Source organism: Pseudopodoces humilis, chromosome 23 (assembly GCF_049639895.1).
Source record: "Pseudopodoces humilis isolate 2021_Gansu_Grassland_sample_001 chromosome 23, ASM4963989v1, whole genome shotgun sequence".
Lineage (NCBI taxonomy): Eukaryota > Metazoa > Chordata > Aves > Passeriformes > Paridae > Pseudopodoces > Pseudopodoces humilis.
This window is the reverse complement of record NC_142222.1, coordinates 5,179,324-5,199,178: the sequence shown is the minus strand read 5'-3', so window position 1 is coordinate 5,199,178 and position 19,855 is coordinate 5,179,324. Positions and strand designations below refer to the sequence as shown.

Genomic DNA, 19,855 nt, shown 5'->3' with positions numbered 1-19,855 from the left:
CCCTGTGTCCATGGGATGTAATTCCATGGATATTCCACGGCTGTCCCAGGGAGCAGAGAGGACAGAGAATGCTATGAATGTTCAGAACTCAGTGATTTGGGGTGGTGGTGTCGTTTTCCACCTTTTGAAGTGAAAAGCAGGCGATTCCCAAACCTCTCTGCTCTTTCCAGCATCCCTGAGGCTCTGGGTGTGGAGAAAAACAAAGCTCTGGTTCCCGTTGCTTTTTCAGGTTGGGAAGTGGGGTTGGGAAGCAGTGGGATGCTCAGCCCTGGTTTAGAGGTGGGTCCTGCACCCCTCAGGAGGAGGTGGCTGAGGGTCAGAGCTGCTCCTGGCCAGGCTGAGCTTTGCTGGGTCACATCACCACGGCCGAGGGCTGTCCCCTTGTGTGGTCACTGAGTCCATGAATCCTCAGGAGATCAATCCCTGGTTTGGTGGCTCAGTTCATTCCCAGGATGGGCACTAAATCCCAGCTCCTGTCTGCCCGTGCCTGGTGGTTGTTAAAAGAGCTGTTCCCCCTCTGTGGAGCCACCTCTGAGCGTGTCCTACCCTCCTTTTGTAATTGAAGGCTGGAAATTCAGATTTAATCTCTGTTTACTCCTGAAATTCAGCATTTGAATCCCAGCCTGGCCAAGGTGGATGAGGCTTTTCTCTGGAAATATTGCATGGCCACCAAAAACATCTTGCAAAGTGTCTGATGTGTGGCTGTCCCTTGTCACCAGCTTGGCTGTGCTGGAGGGAGTCCCCAGGCAGCAGAGCTGTTTGGTGCAAAGGGAAATCCCTTTGGATAACTGGGAATGGGAAGGGTTAACCACAGGCATTGAGCAATCCTCTCTAATAAATGTGATGGGAAGGCCTGGAGTGACACAGAAATGAGCTAAGATTTTTGGGAGAGAGAGTAGAAAACCTTTGGGAGACACCTTTGGTTTGGTGGGCTTCACACAGGGCTCAGCCAGCTTAATAGATTGGGAATATTTTCTGTGCTTTGACTTCTGTCAAAGCACATGTTTGGGAATTTGTGGTGCTGAAGAGCAGGAGGAGGCTGGTCCCAGCAGGGCTGTGGGATTTGGCTCTTCTCCACACAGCAAATGAGGAGCTTTGATGGGGTTCAGGGCACACAAAGAGGAAAAAGAAGAACTTTTTGAGGTACCAATAAGGAGCTGGGAGAAATATTTGGATGTAATTTTATCCCAGGAATGCCCTTTTCATCACCTCTCTCCTCCTCACCTCACTCTCCTCCATGGCCATGGGGCATTTCCTCCATCTGCCAGTCTGGGACTCTCTGGACTTTTTATAGCTACTCAAGATGTGACTTTTCTCTTTCTCTTATGGCTGGGCTGGGAACAAACCCTGATTTGCCCTGTCAGTCGCTCTGTTCCCAGTGCTGCTCTGGGTGATGATTCCCTCTGGCACATGCCTGGCTGCAAGCACAGTCCCTGCTGTGTTTGTGCCCTCTGATGCACGGGGTGACTTCCAAATGCTCCTTGGCTTTGTGGGAAATCCATTTCCCAAGGTATCTGAATGGGAGCAACATTTGGGGCTGCTCCTTTGCATGTGCCTGGCTGGGATTTGGGATTTTTTGTGGAACCCCAGCAGATGGGTTTGAGTGGGGTGGGCAGGTCAAAACTGAGGTTAAATGTGTCCAAGCTGCTTCCCAGAAAAGAGGGAAAATCCCAGCCTGCTGAAGCTGGGATGCAGCTCCCTGGAGCTCCTTGTTATATAGAAATTCCAATGAATCTCTTCTCCAAAAATGCTGTTTAATGTGCAAACATCCCCTCTGGCAGCCCCAGGGTTTTGTGACTGTGCAAAAACTGTGGTGAAATGTTTTGTCCTGGTGGGAGTGGGGTGTGATGTTGGAGGGGAGAGGAGGAACACAGCAGCAATCATCCAGCACAGGTTGAGTGGGAAGAAGGGAAGGATTCCATCCAGCTGGAGATGGATGTCTTGAATGAGAGGAATTAAAAAAAAAAAAAAAAGAAGAAAAAAAAGAAAGCCGTGTAATTTTAAAGTCGATAATGCACAGCACTAAGAGGCTTTGGTGTAAAATAATTCTCTTTTCAGGCTAGTGGGGTATAAATTCAGGGTGTCAGGGTGTCCCTGGCTTGCACTTTATCCCTGGATTGGGGACAGGATGTCAGGCAGGGAGGGATGGACCTGAGAGTGCACAGGGATTTCCTGAGCTGCTCCCAGCTATGTCAATGTTACAGCAAAACAGGCTGAAAACAGACCCAAGGAATTCCTTTCCCAGCCAGTTCTCCCTGCTGGATGATGCTGAAGGGCCCAAAAGCACAGAGAATTCAGGACAGGCCACCAGACACCACAGTTCAGGCTCCAGAGGCTTGGAAGGAAAATGCTGTGATGCTTCTTGTTGAATTTAAAGAGTCAGAGCCCTTTGGCTGCTGAAAACGGGGCTAAGATGTGAACAGATGAAATGCCTGGTGTGGGGGGAAAGGTGGAATGCTGCAAATCAAGGGGAGTAAAGGTTTGTGAGTGCTGTGGTTGAGAAATAATTCTGCAGTGTGTGGCTTGTGGCAATTAAAGGAGCTGCCACCATTGTGGGATCATTAAGGCTGGAAAAACCTTCTGAGATCAAATCCACCACTAAGCCAAGAACACATCTCCACATCTTTTAAATGCCTCCAGGTATCCTTTAAATAACTCCAGGGAGTTACTGTTGATGATATTCTGGGGAAATCTGATTTTTCTTGTGCCTATTGGAGTGGGAGCTGCGGGATCTGCTTCCTGGAAAACCTGGAAAACCTGAACAATCAGGTGCTGAAACCACTCCTTGCCACTGAGAGCTATTTGGCCACCAGATCAGCAGGTTTGGGGTGGAAATGAGTTTTTTTCCCAGCTGAGTTGGGGGAGAGGTTATCCCTGCCCATGGAGAGGCTGCAGCTCCTGGCACACCTTGCCCAGCCAAGAGCTGGCATTAACCAAGAGCTGCATTTCAAGCTGCTGGAGCTGAACTGTCAATAATTGATGGACACTGAAATGCCACCCAGGCTGGTGGCACAGGGCTGGCACATGGAAGGGACCTCAGCTTTTCCACTGGCTCAATGTGTAAAATGAGCCCTTCCCCTGCTCCTTGTCTGGGCTGCCCCAGAGTTGGAATCAATTGACCCAAACTGCAAAGCACCGTTTCCCCCACACTGGTGAATATTGACCCTGACAAAGGCTCAAATTGTTTTTGCTGCTCCCGACAGCCAGAAATGCTGGAAAATAAAGCAGGAACAACCCAAGGCTGGGATGAGGTGATTTGGAGCAGCAGGACACCCCTCCCCACTGACTTTTCCATCACACTTTTGCTGCAGCCTTATAAACTTCGGGTTTTTAAGGCACTACCTGGGATTTAAAACCTTGATTTCAAGCCACCCTCATCCTCCTCTTTCCTCTTTCCTCCTGCAGCTGGATCGAGGAATAACGTGGTGGTTTTCCTCCCCTCAGAGGGAACATCTCTCCCCTCCCACCTCGTACTTGGGGGCTTGTGCCTCCTTTAAATGTGTTTTTTAGTCTGGTGCTTAATTAGGAAAGGCCTTTGATGGTGAAAAGTGTGAGGTTTTTAATTTTGGTTTGGTTTTTTGGTTTTTTTTTTAATAATTACTCCTCTGCTTCTGGGCAGAGTGGAAATGAGATTTTCCATGGACACATGGCGGGGATTATTTAAATCCATCCCCGCCACTCGGACTGCGGAGCCGGGAACTAAGCGGTAGAAATTGTTATTAAACAAGGGAGTCAGCTGGGAAAATAATTCATCTCCCCAGCTTGGAAGTCGCCCAGACACTCTGTGATGATTTGTCTTGTCTCAAACAGACGCTGGCTCCTTTTTTTTAGGTGGTGAGGGGCAATTTGGGGCTGGGATGCTGCTCCATGGGGGAAAGGCATCGCTCCCAGCAGCGGTGCCCATTTAACCCCAGCCAGCCCAGCCTGGCTGTCACCCCGGGCTCTATTTCCCAATTAAGACAATCAAGCTCGATGATGAAGCTTTGTTAAGCGCTCCTTACATTTGTTTTATTTCCCCAGCCCTTTCAGGCGGTGAATGAAGGTGTTTAGTGAGCTCATCCATCACTTTAACTCGGTGGCCAATACCCACCTCCCACTGCTGCTGCTCTCTTTGCATGGAAATAACTTTAAATTAGCTTTAAAATAACGGGACAGGGGGGGGCTGTGTCATCATCACCGGGGGTTTCTCTCTGTCCCCTGAGAGTCCCCATGGGTGACACAAGCCCTTCCACTCCTTCATCCTCACACACCCCTCTGCTCCTGGGAGATGCGGTGGGGAAAAAACAACCCCTCTGGAGCATCTGAAGCACAGAAGGTTCTTTTGCATCTCAAAAGGGGCTTTTGGCACCTCCAGGAAAAGGTCCAAAGCCCCTGGACACATTCTGGTTTTTCCAGCCTGTGTTTTGACATATCCCAGTGTCAAATGAGGCGTTCAGCCCCAAGGCTGATTCCTTTTGTCCAGCTCAGGGTGGCAATATGTTCTTCCAGGTGTTTTACTCCCCCCTTGTCCAGGATTAGCGCCAGACTGTGGAGCTGGGGGTGTTTTTTTTGGGATGAATCCATCCTCGTGTGCTGCAGGTCACTCCTCTCCATGCTCTGGGGAATGAGGATTATCCCTTGGCAGCTCCTGGCCGTGCAGAAATGCCCATCTGGAGCCGGTCCTTCCTGCATTCCCTGCTTCCATCAGCTGCTGGGTCACCCCCTCAAAGGGGGCTCGTTATCCCAAAGATGATGAGCTGGAGACTTGAGGGGAAAAACAAAAAGTGTGTGTTGACATAATATGGACAAATGACTTGGGAAGATTTGTTGGGCTGCTCTTTCCAGCAGCGTTCCTTGAGCAGCCAACTCAGTGACACAAACCCTCACCACCGGTGGGTGCAGAGAGCAGAGGAAAAAGCAAAATATTTGCATGTTGTGTTGGAGCAGAGAAGCCAAACAGGCAGCCAGGGAAAATCCAGGGAAGGCTTTTGTGGTTTTCCTGCTCGTCCAGCAGAATTTGCCGAGCTGTGGGGATGGAGGAGCTGGGCAGTGTTTGGCTGCTGAGAGCAGAGGATCACATTCCTGCTCTGTAATACCCGCTTGGCAGCCAGCTCCACCTCTGCTCCCTGCTCTGTTTTCATCTCTGGGGGGAGCTGGGGGCTGGAATCCCCCCGTCAGCAGGGAAATAACCTGCCAAAAGCAATGGAGAGCTGGGGAAGAGGGAGTTTGCTTTGGGCAGCCCAAGCTGTTGCCTGGATTTTTCCCTTTGTTTGGCTTTGCAGGAGCGGCTGCAGCCGCTTTCTGCTGCCTCTGGGCTCAAGGAAGGGGATCTTGAAATGAAATAACTGCACCAAAAACTGTGCCCAGCAGGAAAAGCGACCCACAGGGTGCCAAAAATTCAGTTTCAACCTCTGCTGCAGTTACAGAGGAGAGGGGCTGAGAAATCCTCTTATTGGAAAGAGAAAATGAAAAAGCCACCCCAAAAAATCCCTATTTCTTTTGAAGGCAGGGGCAAGGAAGCAGCAGTGGGTCAGGTTGTATCCTGTTATTCCTCACTGGAGGGGAGCTGGGGGTACAATGGTGCCTCTGTTCTGCTGGGCTGAGGGGGACCCAGTATTTGGTGTTAATGTGAAGCAGATGCATCCCAGGATTGGAATTTCCAACTCCGGGGCAGGGAGGGTGTGAAGGAGCAGCCCAACATGTTCAGGGCTCCTTATCCCGAGGCTGCCTAATCCCAGGGATCCCATCCCAACCTCTGGGAGCCCCTGCAGGGAAGCAGGATGGCCACAAGAACAGGGTTTGCTTGGCCAATTTAACACCTGTGTGTTGAAAACCAGGCGAAACAAAGCTTTATTGGCTCGATAGATGTGCAAATTCTGATTAAAAACTAGCCAAACATCAGGTGAGAGGCTCTTGGCTGCCTCACTGTGTCCATCTCCTCTTCCTCTGGCTGTGCAGCTCCTCCAGCACAAATCCCTGGAAGTTCTTTGGGATATTCTGTGTGCTGGGGGCAGTTCCTGACATCCCTGGATGTGGTTGGAGGCCACCAGCCCCACCTGGGACATCACAGATCCATCCCATGGGTCCCTGTCCCCTCCAGGGACAGGAGCTGCAGTTTTCCCTGTGTGGCAGGATCCGTGTTGGGCTTCACTTTGGACACCAGAGCTGTTGGGATTTTGGTGGGAAGGGCAGGATTTGGCTTGGAATAGGGACCTGCCAAGGACTGGGGGGAGAAAGGGAAAAACAGGGGGTGATGGCAGCTCCTGGCTCTGGAAAAAATCCCTTCCCAAGGAAGGAGAGGGACAAGCAGGACCCTGGGAGCCGGGCTGGCGGCTGCCTCTCGTGCTCTGGCTCTCATCAGAGCAAGAGGGGACCTCAGCCTGCCTAAACTCTTCCAAATGTGATCTGTGCTCCAATAAAATAAACATTTTAGGGAAAGCCAAGCCCCAGGCACACATTTTGGCAGCTGATCACTCCCTAATTGCAGAAAGAGCAGTTGGGAGAGGTTTTTTTTTATTATTTTTCATTTCTTTGGGTTGGTTTCTGATGAGAAAACTCGGCTGGAGGATCAGAGTTGAAACTTCTCTCCCCTCATCTCCCCACCCTTAAAAATCTTGGGGTTTTCCCCATTGTATGAATGGAATTCAACTTATTTCAAGGAACAGGAAATACAAACAACCTCTGCAAAGTGTGAACCTCAAACCCTCAGCGAGGGCCTGGATACAGGGAGTTCTCCACAATTTTTTCCTGGATTTTTTGGTTGTTGGACAACACCAGTGGCAGATTTGAGGGCTGGGAGAGGATTTTGGTGGGCAGAGGTGAACTGGAGTTGTTGCCTGGGTGTTTCTCCCATCCCAAAACTCCTCAGGCTCTGGAATGGGATGGAGATAATTCATACCAGCCCCAATTTCCATCTGCAAATAGACACCACCTGGCAAAACTCAATTTATGGTGAGGGGACAGAGCAGGAGCAGGAACAGCCACACTCTCCCCTTGCTTTTGGGGTCACATCCAGCCTGTTAATGGAGTCATTCCTTCCAAAAATCAAACAAAGCAGCAACAAAACCAAAGGGAGAGGCTGGAATTACTGATTTTAGGGAAATCTCCATCCTGCTTTTCCAGAAAAGTGCTGGAGTCCGGGCCAGCACTGCTGTTCTCCATCCCATCCCTCTCCCTTTTCTTTTTTCCTCCTCTTCTTTCACTTTTTTTTACACATGTTGGCAGCCAGTTGTGTGTTTTCATGAGCAAGTTATTAGGAATTTCTTTCCCTGTGGCCTCTTCCCTTTGGACACTGAGGGCTGAAAATGGATTTAAAGGTCCTTTTCCTAACCAGCCCAGCTTCCTCACCCCCTAGTGGAGAGTTGCTCATGTAAATCCAATAAAATTTGGGTATTTTTGTATCTACCCAATCATGAAAGTCCCTTTCCAAGAGTATTTCCAGCTTTTTTTTCCCCCTCCTGTGTTAGAATTTGAAGAAAATGCTCTTTGTTTTATGGCAAACTCTCATTTATTGTAACACAAATCCTTATTTCGAGCCAGTTCTTCCAGGGAGTCATTTTCAGAAGCAATGAGCCCAACATGTTGTTTTCCTTTGAATTCCTGGTTGTTTTTCTCTGGGCATTTGTTCAAATTGCCTCTCCTGCAAATCCAGGTTCTATCAGCTGCAGCTCCTTATTCCTCTGGAGCAGAGTTTGTTGGAAAAATTCCAACAATTTCTGCATAAAATCAGAGGTTTGGGAGCAAATGGTATCATTGCGAGGATGATATAAATACATTTTATTTTGGGGAGGATGGGATAGGAAAATGGAGCTCTCCAACAGCAAGAGATTTACTTTTGTTTATTTCACTAAATTAAATAGAGTTATCATTACAGCAAAGCATTTTGATGGCTCCCAAGTGCTTATTTTTAGCATTTTGTTTAGCAGGAAATAAAAGAAAAAAAAAAAGAAGGGGAGGAAAATGATGGTTCTGAAACAGAGCAAGAACCTTTCCCTTCCCTCCCCAGCCCAAACCATTCCAGGAATCCACAGGTTTAGTAAAGAGCTGTAAAGCTCAGCTCCTGACTTTTATCCTTCTGCTGGGAAGGATTTATGGATCGAGACTTTCCTGATGCCAGCGATCCTTCCATGAGCCCTGCCAGTCCCCGGAGCACAGAATTCCCTTTTCCCATCAAACACCCCTGGCTTCTGCCTGGGATGGAGGTGGGGCAGGCCTGGAGCTTGGTGTGGAGCCAGGGAAAAGGCAGGGATTTGGGGATTTGGGAATTCGGGAAGCCGAGAGAGCGCAGAGCTATTCCTGGAGCAGCACAGGAGGTCACTGTGGGGATCCTGCTGCCACAGGGAGATTCAGGGACAATTTTAGCTTTCCCTTCAGGTTTGCTCTTAAGATGCTTAAAAATTCCTGTGCTGAATCCAAGGAACAGCCCAAATGTTTGGGGATTTTTTTTTTTGGAGATGCTGTTTAGGGTTGTGATTCCCACAGAGCATTCCCAGAAAGCACAATTATTCTATAAACAGCCAAAATAAAGTTAATTTTGATGTCACATGTCAGGGCCAGAGTGAGGAGCTCCAGGCTGAGCAACCTGCCCTTCCCAACCCCCAAAATCCAAGAGTTTGCAGGAGGAACAGACTGGAATTTGGGTAGCACAGGGATGATGTTACAGCAGGGACGTCTGGAGTTTATGACATGAAAAGTGCAAACCTTGGCAAAACTGGGAAGGCTCTTGGAACAAGAAGAGAGAACAATAATTAATCTCCACTGGTGCTTTTTTAACAGCAAAGACTTAGGAATTTTTAATGAATTTACTTTAAAGCTCAAAAGGGGCTTTAAAGTTCCATATTTTGAAATTTATGTATTTTAAAAATCCTCTTTACCCTGGGAATCTCTAAGGAGGGAGATTTTCCCAAGCTCTGTGGAACAGAGGCTTCAAACTGTGCTGTTTATAAAGCTCCAAACCTTTGTGACTGAGGAGCTGGAGCAGCTCAGGAGCAATCACAGCAGTGCCCACACTGGGTGTGTGTAAACTCACTAAAAAAATGAGGATGAGCCCAAAGGAAGAACTTCCTGTCTCTAAATTTTGAAGAATTTGGCAATTCCAATTCTGGTCACTCCATCTGGGTAAATTGCAGAATTTTGTTTGCTCCTGAAACTCAGTTAGTCCACAGCCAATTTTTTTTTATTTTATTTTTTTTTAATCCTACCATGATTTTAGATGTTCTCAGCCACAGCAGTTCTCTGTCCACCTGGGACCTCCCACAAAGTCCATGATCTCAGGGATATCCCATGGCTGGAGGTTAATTTGAGCTCCTTTTATCCCCTGAGAATTCAGTCTTTCAGCATCAGGAGGCGTCCTCAGATCCTGCATTAAGAGGGATGAAAAAAGAACATTTTATTCTTATCTCCTTTTTATCCATCCATTATATGGACATATTTTATATATATATATAATATGAAATAATACAGGATATTCAATACACAATATATTATAATCTAAGTCACATTCCCTCTTTAAGCTAAATAATTGTATTTATTTATCTTGATTCCTCCTCTGAGGGTGGGGATTCTCAACCCTTTACACAAAATCATCACTGAATTTGCAGCATTTCTTTGTATTTCTTCCTTTCCCAAATCTCTATTCCAGTGTTTGACTGCCATCATTTGGAACAGGGATTTCAAAAAAGCACTTTAATACTGATCCTTGCTATCACCATTATTTCAGGACAAATCTTTTATCTCAGGATTTTGCCTTTTTTTGTTGGGCTGGGTTTTTGGGGGGGTGACTCATTACGCCCAGTAATGTTTCACTGACATTTTCATAAATAGTTTTCTCACCAGGTGTCTCTATAAATTTCTTGCAGTAATTCCTCACTCTCTGGGGCTGCCTCTTCATTTTCCCTGAGCTGTTCCTTTGCCTTGCAAGGACTTGGGCTGAACATCCCAATTTTCCTTCAGAACACGACACATATCACGATTTGTGCAGCGCTTGAGAGCTGTGCCATGAATTTAAACCAGGAGGAAACCCCTTTCTTTTAATTCCCTTTGATCTAAACATCAATATTCCTGTTTATGACAACGTTTTCTGATCTGATTCCATGGGGGAGAGCTTTTAGCTCAGTGTGAGCGTGGATAAAACAGCATCCTGCTGATGAATTGTGTGAGCTTATTGAAGGGCTCTATTCCCAATCCTGGTGTTATACTGGGCAAAACCCCAGCTTGGGGGGAGAAAAAATTAGTGTTTTCCCTATGGAACAGCCTTGTAAAATGTGAGGATGAAACCAAGTGGGTGTAACTGATCCCCCACTAAAGCTCAGAGGGATTTGTTTAATGGTTAAGGTTTTCCTCCTGAGATTTGGGGCTGTTCTGTGGCCAATTTTTATGGCAGGGCTCAGAGCTTTTCCAGCTGCTTGTTAACATAAATATCCCCTGATTTCCACGAGCTGGCTCAGAATAGCCACGGGACTGTTTGGATGAAATCCTGTTTGGGGTTTGTTTGTTGGTTCCCCAGGGACAGGAGGGCAAAGCCTCCCCCAGAACAAGCCCAGGGCCGCTCTGACCCAGGGATTCAGGAGAATTTTTTGCTCATCAGCAGGGTGAAAAGGCAGTTTGTACAAGAGAATGAATCTGTTCCAGTGGGTATCAGCTAAATCCCTCTCAGGGGGGAAAGGATAGAACCCCAGTGAGAAATCTCCTTTTCCTGGCTGGCAGAAATCCTATGCATGCTCCAAGAGAAAATACGAATGTGCAACAATACTGAAAGCTGAAAACAAGAAAAAAATAAAAAAGAGCTGAAGTTGTCCCCATTCCCCCTTTGTTATCTCCTTAACTTTGCTTATTTGAAGCCACACCAGACATCCCACAAGAAATTACAGGAAAAAATGGATAAAACCAGGATCAACCCCTGGCTGCATTTTAGCCATGCTATTAAATGGTTATTCCTGATTCACAGGGTACTCTGTGCTTTGTTTGGAGTGAGATGCTGCTTTGGTGCTCAAGGACTGCAAGAGAACAGAAATTTGGGGGTTTTTTAGGTGGGTAAAGGTGGTTACTGAGGCATCACCTTGGTCCTACGTGGGGCTGCTCCCAAAAAAAGGATGTGGCTGTAGATATCCAAGAGAAGCAGCTGCCAACACCAAATTACAGCTCTGGATTTGGAGCAGCTCTGGTTTTAACTGGAACACAATTTATGGGCATGGACTTTTGGGGCAAAACTCCCATTTCCCCCCTTTTTTGGAATTTCTGGGCATCACCCCTCATGGGCAGCTTTGAAAAACCACTCCCAGAGGAGCCAGAGCAGCAGCATCACAAAATTCTCCACAGCATCAAATTCCTGGGCCAACTTAGGAGACACCTGAGGCCACCAAGCTGACACAGCAGTCACAGGGCTCCTTCCACCTCCTCAGGTATCCAGGATAATTCATTAACAAACCACCCTTGGCACCTGGTTTGCCAGCAGAGCTTTGCTGGAGATAAATTCACCTTTGACACTCCAGCCCAGCTTGTGCTCATAAATCTCTGTAGGGCCATCGTGAGAATAAATGTATTTATCTGAGGGTTTCTTGTAGGGCTCATCTCCTCTGTGGTGAGACTGAAGAGACCACAGGTTTCACACACTGCAAATGAGATCAGACCACCCTGGAGGTGTCTGTTCTTCGTTTGCTAAGCTTGGGGTCTCAGTTTCCCACCTGTGAAGCTGAGATGACAAAAAATGTGTCCTCCTACTTAAAGAGCTTCCTGATGAGAAATGTCACACAGCAATTCCTGCCTGTCTGATCAAGGGTTTCCTCACCCTTTTTTTGCACCTTTAAAATCAGCAGGAAAGGCTCTGAGAAGCCAGGATAACCTTTCTGTTCCAGGGGTTGTAAAAATGAACTTTGCACTTCTGAACGATGGGGTTTGAATGTGGGCTCCTCACAAAACAGCCTTGAAATGTCTCTGTGACCCCCAGCAGCACAGACACCCTCTAGAGAAGATCTGTTGGACATTCTCCATGAATCCCAGCTGAAATCCTCCATGAAATCTCTCCATAACTCCCATTCTTGCCCCCAAACTGAGCCATCCCCCCACATTAACCCCCCTGCCCTTGCCTCCCCCCGCAGCTTGAAGGCCGTGCTGATGGGGAAGCCCCAGGACAACACCGTGGACTTGTCTGGCATCCCTCTGACCCTGAAGGACCTGGAGAGGGTCACGTCCTACCTGGAGCACAGCTCGGAGCACATCGACACGGTGGAGCTGTGCTTCACTGAGCTGACGGACGAGATGCTGCTGCAGCTGCTGCCCGCGCTCTGCGGCCTGCCCCGCCTCACCACGCTGGCCCTCAACGGCAACCGCCTCACCAAGGCCATCCTGAGGGACCTCACCGAGACCCTCAAGGACCCCAAGAAGTTCCCCAGCGTCACCTGGATCGACCTGGGCAACAACGTGGATATTTTCTCGCTGCCCCAACCCTTCCTGGTCAGCCTGAAGAGGCGCTGCCCCAAGCAGGGCAATTTGCCGACCATCCTGGAGTTCGGGGAGGGCCAGGTCAGTGATCTGGAGGGGCAGGAGGGGCTGGGGGACAGCCAGGAGGACCTGAGGGCTGGGCCAGGCCAGGCTGGCAGCACGGACTCGGAGCAGACAGACAGAACAGCCAGGGCTGGGGAGCTCCCTGCTGCCACACCACAGACATGATGTCCAGCCCTCGGGTGGGCACCTTGAGCAAGGATGACTTAAAACCTCCGAGTTGGGGGGGTCTGTTCCCGCTCCTGGATGCTCCAGGAGTCCCAGCCGCTGCCTTCCCCCTGTGCCACGAATGTCAGAGATTTTCTTCTCAAAGAACACGTAAAAGTGATCACGTAGAGTGTTTGTATTTTCTAAAAGCTGGCCAGGTGTTTTGAAGCATTAGTGGTGTGCTGTGCTTTTGGCTCTCTCAGAAATGCATCTCCAAGGGGCTGCAAAACCTCAGAAGGGCAAGAAAAGGGAGCAGGGATGTGCCCAGGCCGTGCAGGGAAGGGCTCTCCCTCCTCAGTGCTGGATTTCAGGTGCTCTGATGGACAGACAGCAGCCACCCCAAGGGGACCTGCCTGGGATAAACCTTCAATCCTTCCCACTCCTGACTTCAGGAATCACTGGTGAGAGGCGTGGCTGCTGAGACACAACAAAAATCTGCTCACACACAAACCAAGGGTCAAAAATCTGCTCACACATTAACCAGGGGTGCTCCTCTCCGTATTGTGAGCCCAGCCCAGAGGGAGAGCTTTGTTTTCCTGAGGCAGGGTTAAATCCCAGCCTGCGCAGTGCCTGGACAACAAACACCCTCCAGCCTTACCAAACCCAGGCTGGCACCTGTGCCTGCCCAGGATTTATTCAGTAAAACCCAGCTGTGAAAACTCCTGAGCTTTTAATGGGAGCATCTGATCCATTCTGGGAGAGACACACAGGAGGCTCAGGAGCATCACTGACAAAAAGAGACCATGGTACTGAAGGGTTAAAAGAGGTAAAACAAAGCTGGGGTTCATCTCTCTCTCACTGCCACACAACCAGCTGGGATTTAGAGCCTCAGAAAGCCTTGGGGTCACTTGGCTGTGGCTGTTGCCCCCTGGACCAGAAGTGCTTCGTTTCTAAAATGTTCCAGGTGTTTCTAAGACGGGGGTTTGGGTTTATTGTATTTTCCATGGGAAATGGTTCACCCCAGAGCAGCAGTGCTGGAAAGTGCACTTTGGCTTTTTGGAGCCAGAATTTCATTGGATCCCAAACCTGGGGGAGGGCAGGAAAGTGGGAAAAACATCCTCTCCTTTGTGTTCCAAGGAGCAGACCTGACTCCCTTTGCAGAGGGAGCCTCTTTCTGTCCCTTCCCTTGAGCAGCTCCCAGCAGTGGCTCCAGCTTGGCTTTTTTTTGGGTGCAAACAGACTTCTGGTCCCATTGGCTCTGTCCATTTTTCCAGAGGGGCATCAGGCTGCCAGTGATTGTTTGTCCTCCATTTGCAAGAAGGTAACTTAGAAAAAACTCTGCTACTTTTAATACATTTGGCAACACTCAGTATGATTTGCATGTATCCAAGCCTTTTTCTTTTCCTTAGGTTTTTTTGTTTTGTTTTGTTTTAATTCTAACTCTTTCCAACAGGCATGAAAAAAACAGAAAAAACTTTCCAGTGAATATGGAATATTTCTGTTTGAAATAAAGGAGCTATCCATAAGCAAAATAAATGATAATGTTTAATAAAGACCCAGTGCTGAATTTTTCCTCTGTCCAGGTTGAATGCCCAGGAAAAAACAGAGGACAAGGCAGTGCTGAGAGCTGCTGGAGAAATAAAGAGCTCCGTTTATGGGCTGGATTCTTCAGGGTGGGTACAAGGTGGACACAGAAGCATCATAAAAGTATCTTTTAAATTTTAAATATTGCCAGTGTGTGAAATAATGTGGAAGAAAGGAATGCTGAGAGTGGGGTAGTGCTCCACAGGGTGTTTATCTCCAGTATTAGTGCACTGAAGGAAAAAAGGCTGTTTATTTGCAGCATGGGCTCTGTCCCAGCAACAAACCATGGGGGCCAAGGAGCTGGGGGGAACATAGGGGGATTTAATCAAGAACAAGATTTCTCTTTGCAGAAAAAATAAAAAGAAAAAGAAAGAAAAAGAAAAAGAAAAAAAGAAAAAGAAAAAAAGAAAAAGAAAAAGAAAAAGAAACTGCAGCAATTCCTTCTTTCTACCCAGGTACCTCAGTACTGGGCTCCTATCCTCCTCATGCACAGCTCAAGCCCCTCTGCCTGTTTAAATTATTTAAATCACAAGCTCCTTGCTGCAAGGTTTTTATTCCCTGTTAAGTATTTGCACAGGACCCAGAGCCTGTGGAGCTGCCTGGACCCCCCAGTTCACAAATTCACAAACCAGAGGCACTTTGCATTTAGAGTGAGCTCTGCATCCTTTTTTCCTGCTTTGCTCCATTCCCTCACAGACAAAAACCACCCAGGAGGCTGCTCCTGCCACATTTCCCCTCCAGCTCAGCTTCCACCTGCTGGGAAACACATGAGGCCATGGAGAAATAATTTGAATATCTCCAAAGAGAGATCCCAAATCCCACAGCCTTTGCCCCGTGCAGGTGCTGCACTGCTTGAGCCACCTCTGCTCCACTGGTGCTGACGATATCCCTGTGCCCAGTGAGGATTTAGCCCTTCTGAGACAGAGAAAGAGCTAGAAAGGGATTTTTATCAATGCATCCGTGCATGCTGGAGGATGCACCAAATTACTTTCATGGAAAAAGGGGGAAAAAAGCAGAGTTGTTGTAGAGAGTGTTGGTTATAAAAGCTTTGGCTCATCAGTGCCTTCCTCGCAGTGTGGATTAGTTCAATTATCCACTTAGTGCACTTCAGGATAATGATGATCCTGTGGGCTCAGCACAGAGTGGGGTTTGGTAGGGTTTTTTTTTTAAAGAAAGCAAAGTGAGACGCTTCCTTTCCCAGCTCATCAACATCAAAACAAGCTCAGGGCTCACTCCACGTATAATCAATGTTCCCTGGGCTACACTGGGCTGCTGCTTCGGGTCAGAAGCTTTTAACTGGCTTTAGATGAAGGATTCAAGGACTGAAAATCACTGCTGTTAGAATATTAAAGCAGAATGAGGTCATTTCTTGTCAAGGAAGGGAAGAAAGGGCCACCATAAAATAAATAAAGCATAAAACGCCTCAGCCTGGCTTGGTTGGTTCTCTCTCCACCAGCACCACAGCTCTGCCTGGGCATGAAGCAAACCAGTCTGGGGAGGAGATTTATGCCCTCAGCAACAAAAACGTAATTGGAAATCATTCTGTGCAGATTGAGGAGCCCACAGCGAGGGGAATAGAAACAGCAGGTGGGGAATGAGAGAGGGAGGAGAGAGGCATGAAAGGGCTGGAGAGCTCCTTCCCAGCTGGGTGATCTGGGAAGAGTTTGCACCAAACCTGCCTGTATTTTGAAGGTGGTTATTCATTTAAAATTAAGGTTACATTCCCAGCTGATGGTTTGGAGCAGGAAAGAGGGCTGGGAAAAGTCACCCCCAAGCAGGGAGTGTGTGGGAGAGCAGAGGGAGACACAGAAACACTGCTGGGGATGTCCAGAAGCTCAAAATACTTAGGCCAAAAGCATTGCTGCTTCTCAGGGGCAGAAGTCAGCAAAATTGCCCAAACACCAACCTTCCCCAGGGGAAGTGACCTAAAAAAAGTGACCAAAGGTGACCTAAAGGAGAAGGAGATGACACAGGAGGCAGCAATGACCAGGGACTGCCCCAGGTGGTGCCACCACGCTGGGTTATCCCACTCAAACTGCCTTTGGAGAGGGGCAAAAACCTTCCAGGGCTGTCCTGTGGTTCATCACCCCTCGTTTCAGCAGGTTTGTGAGCTCATGCTCAGAAGCACTTGTGTCCTGGAAACACGAAGTCCCCTGCTCCATTAGCTGGGATCTGCTATTGCCAAGGAAACTAATTGACCTTATTAGCAGAATTCACGTACCAAAGCTTAGGAGAAAGGGGTAAAAACAACTGACCCAGCCCCCACAGTGAAATGTTCCATGGTGAGCAACAGATGAAATCTCCTCTCTGGTATGAGGATGTCGTCCTGTGATCCCACTTTTCCTGCACTCCAAGGGCAGTGGAGTTCCTCTCTGCCTGGGGGATGATTTCCACCAGCAGGCTGTATAGAGCAAGAGGAGAGGAGCTTTCCAGATCTATGAAATGTCTTTAACAGGAAATTCTGAAGGACAGAGCCATCCCTCACGGTGCTCTGACTGCCTCCAGCCAGGCTCCAGTCTCACTTCCTAGGGGGAGGCCCAGCTCCAGGCACATTAACATTAATATTAATTAATTATCATGAATAAATGGATGGATAATCCCAGGCTGGACGAGGCTTGGAACCTGGATTAGTGGGAGGTGTCCCTGCCCACAGCAGAATGTTGGAATGAAAAAAGCTTTAAGGTCCCCTCCAAGCCAAACCATTCTGGGATCTGTGTTTCTGTTAGCACAGGGTTTGTTCTCAAGGAGGAACACAAGAGCTTGGCTCACCCAAGCTGGCACTGCAGGAAAGGTATTTTGGAATAAAGTGTCATCTTTTTATGTGACAACTCCATCAGCCTTTGGCTCAATTAGCCCTGATGTGTGGGGAATTGGAGGTGCTTTGTTTCCAGTCCTATCTGGCAGTTCTGGGCGTGCATTTTTTATCTCCCCCTCTGTAAATACGCAGAGACACAGCTGGTTTTACCTTCAGCTCAGTTGATGGTTTTACATAAAACTGAAGACCTGATTTAATAGAGTAAGAAAAGATGCAACCTGTTCACCACAGCCTTTAATTATGTGTGCAGTTTGCTGAGTTTTCTTGGCTCCTAATAGCTTATTGATCCCGTGGCTTCTGGGCCATCTTTCTTCTTTGCTGTTTTATTAACTCAGTCTGAGGAGAAAATAAACCTGTGGGGATGAGCAATCCCAGCCTTCAGTGAGCCTGGTGCACGTGGCAGCTCTCAGGGAGCTGTTATTGGAAGGACAAATAGATTTGAAGTTTACAAAAGAGGAGAGAAATATTAATATGTAACTTGTTGAAGCTTTGGCCTGGGCATTTATCACTGGGTTTTCAAGGTGTGTGCTGTAAAACCACTTTATTCCTGGCTCTCCCTGTCAGCTCTGGTCTTCTCCAGGGAGAACCAGGGTTCCTCTGGGTCTGGGCAGGGCTTTGGGGAAGGTGCTTAATGATTAGGATTTTGCAAGCAGCACTCGCAGCCCTTCTAAACACAATCTACATAATTAAAACCACAAAGCATCTTACTACAGGCCCTAATTCCTGAAATAAGCATACAGAGACTCAGGGATGGATGGAAAACTATGGGATATTGGGCTACACCAGATGTGGAAAATGCAGCTGCACAGCGCAGGAATGAGCTTCCCTTTGGCAGCCGCTCCTTGTAACTCACTCCAGGTAAGAGCTGCAATTCCAGCTCCTCTAGAAATTAAAAACAAGGCGCTAGAGAATCAATCACACTGGTACCTGCTGCCCCAGAGCTCTGACTCCTGATCCTACAGGATTCCACTGCTGGGGAGCTCTGCATGTAGAGGAACAGGCAGAAAATCCCAGATGTGGACAGGCTGCAAACATACAAAATAAAAGGTCTCTGCTTGGGGCTGTGTGCATTTACACATCACTTTCCAAGAAGAGGACTTCACTATTCCTTTTTTTTGTTGTTGTACCTTCACAGTTCCCACCTGCTTGTTAAATGATCACTTCCAAGGCTCAGGATTTTCCCAAGCTGTGCTTTCCTGCAGGCTCAGAGCTCCCCTCCACCACAGGCACAGAAACAGCAGAGCTGGGGGCTGAAATGCAAATATTATCCTTTTTCTGTGCCAACCCCCAAAATGGGCTGAACTTCCAGGGCAGGGGCAGCCACCACCAAAGCTGTCCCCTCACCCTGGAGTCACATCCATTCTTCAAACCATTTTGGTGTTGGTGATTCTTCAGCCCCGTTCTCCTCCCTGAAACCCCTCTTTCGCCTCAGCTTTAGCCTCTGACCTGTTGCCAAGTGACATCACATTGTTGCTGTCATCTCCAAAGACCTTTTTGAAGCATAAAAGCAGCACCTTTGAAATCCCTCGCCCTTGATGCAGCTCCTGTTTTGCATTTCCAAACAGCCTGGCCCTGACACTGACACTTTATTTCACCTCCTGCAAGCACAGAGCATCTTCCTCCAAAGCACAGCAGCAAACAGGCTGGTGGGGAGGTGACTGGATAGATTAAATTAAATTAAATTCAAAGTGCAGGTACCTTGGTGCAGGAGCTTCTCATCACTGTGCATTTCAAAGCTCCCACCTCTCTCCCAGCTTTGAAACAATTCCCATCATCTTCCCAGCAGGTATCCCCTGGATTTCACTCAGCACAAAGAGTTTATTATTTACTGCCATGGCTGAAAGGAATAAAATACCTGATTTGACACAGTTCAGGAAAATTGCTTTATCCAATGACTGACCAAATCCTCTGCCTGCTCTCAGCAGGCTCCAAGCTCCAGTTCCTTATCTGTAATGAGGTGATGTGGAACACTGCAGACTGCTGCAGGATTATCAGATGGAGGCACAGATGTAAAACATTTATATTGGATATTTTAGCTGCTGCTGTTGTTGTGAGCTGCATCAAACAGCTCACAGATCACCCGAGCACCAGCACTGCACTTGCTATCTGATAAGGGCCAATAAACAAATTATCATTGGTACCACTATAATCTTGACTCAGGTGTTTATTAATAAAGTTTCAGCTATCCAGGAAAATATATTATTTTTTATTATGGCTGATAACCTCAGGCTCAGCTGGAAGTTTGTCTTTAATGTGCTATTAAACCTCAAGCCTATAGAACTGTTCAGTGTTAACAGCACCCAACAAACCCAAAGCCAACACTAACAAATCTTTAGGTGCAGTTTGCAAAGAAAATCAAACCTGGAGTAACTCTCCTACATGATCTGGGAAAGCACAAGCAAGAAAGCAATTAAAAAATCTGGGAAATAAATCAAAATAATAAAGAAAACCAAGGAGAGCCCAGCAGAAAGCCATAGGCAGCTTCAGAAACATCAATCATTATTTGTTTAGAGTTCGTGTTGCAGCTGTGCTGTACAATCATTTTACCACAAACCATTACAAACAACAACAAAAAAACTGTTATGGAAAAAAATCCAAGTATTGACTTGCATAAACTAGCAGGAGCCTAACAAACAAAAGTCTTAATTATTGGAGATTAAACTTTTAACATCTCTATTTGATTAAAACAGCAGGGATTTGAAATCAGTCTCCACTAAGTGATTTTCTCATTTGCATTTTGTTCAGGTTTCAGTTCCACACAGGTGCTGGGGGTGTTTATTGACTCAAAATCCACCTGGAGCAGGCACAGCCTGGCAGGTCCTGAGCTGCATG

General features: G+C 47.6%; 1 protein-coding gene across 1 annotated transcript in view; it reads left to right on the top strand.

The window, feature by feature from the left end:
- Positions 1-14,136, top strand: part of LRRC75A (leucine rich repeat containing 75A) — a 57,989-nt gene extending 43,853 nt beyond the window's left edge. Inside the window, exon 4 of the mRNA XM_014255132.2 lies at positions 12,075-14,136. Coding sequence (XP_014110607.1) covers positions 12,075-12,645 — 571 coding nt within the window. The 3' untranslated portion in view covers positions 12,646-14,136. The remainder of the gene's footprint in view (positions 1-12,074) is intronic.
- The last annotated feature ends 5,719 nt before the right edge of the window (positions 14,137-19,855 follow it).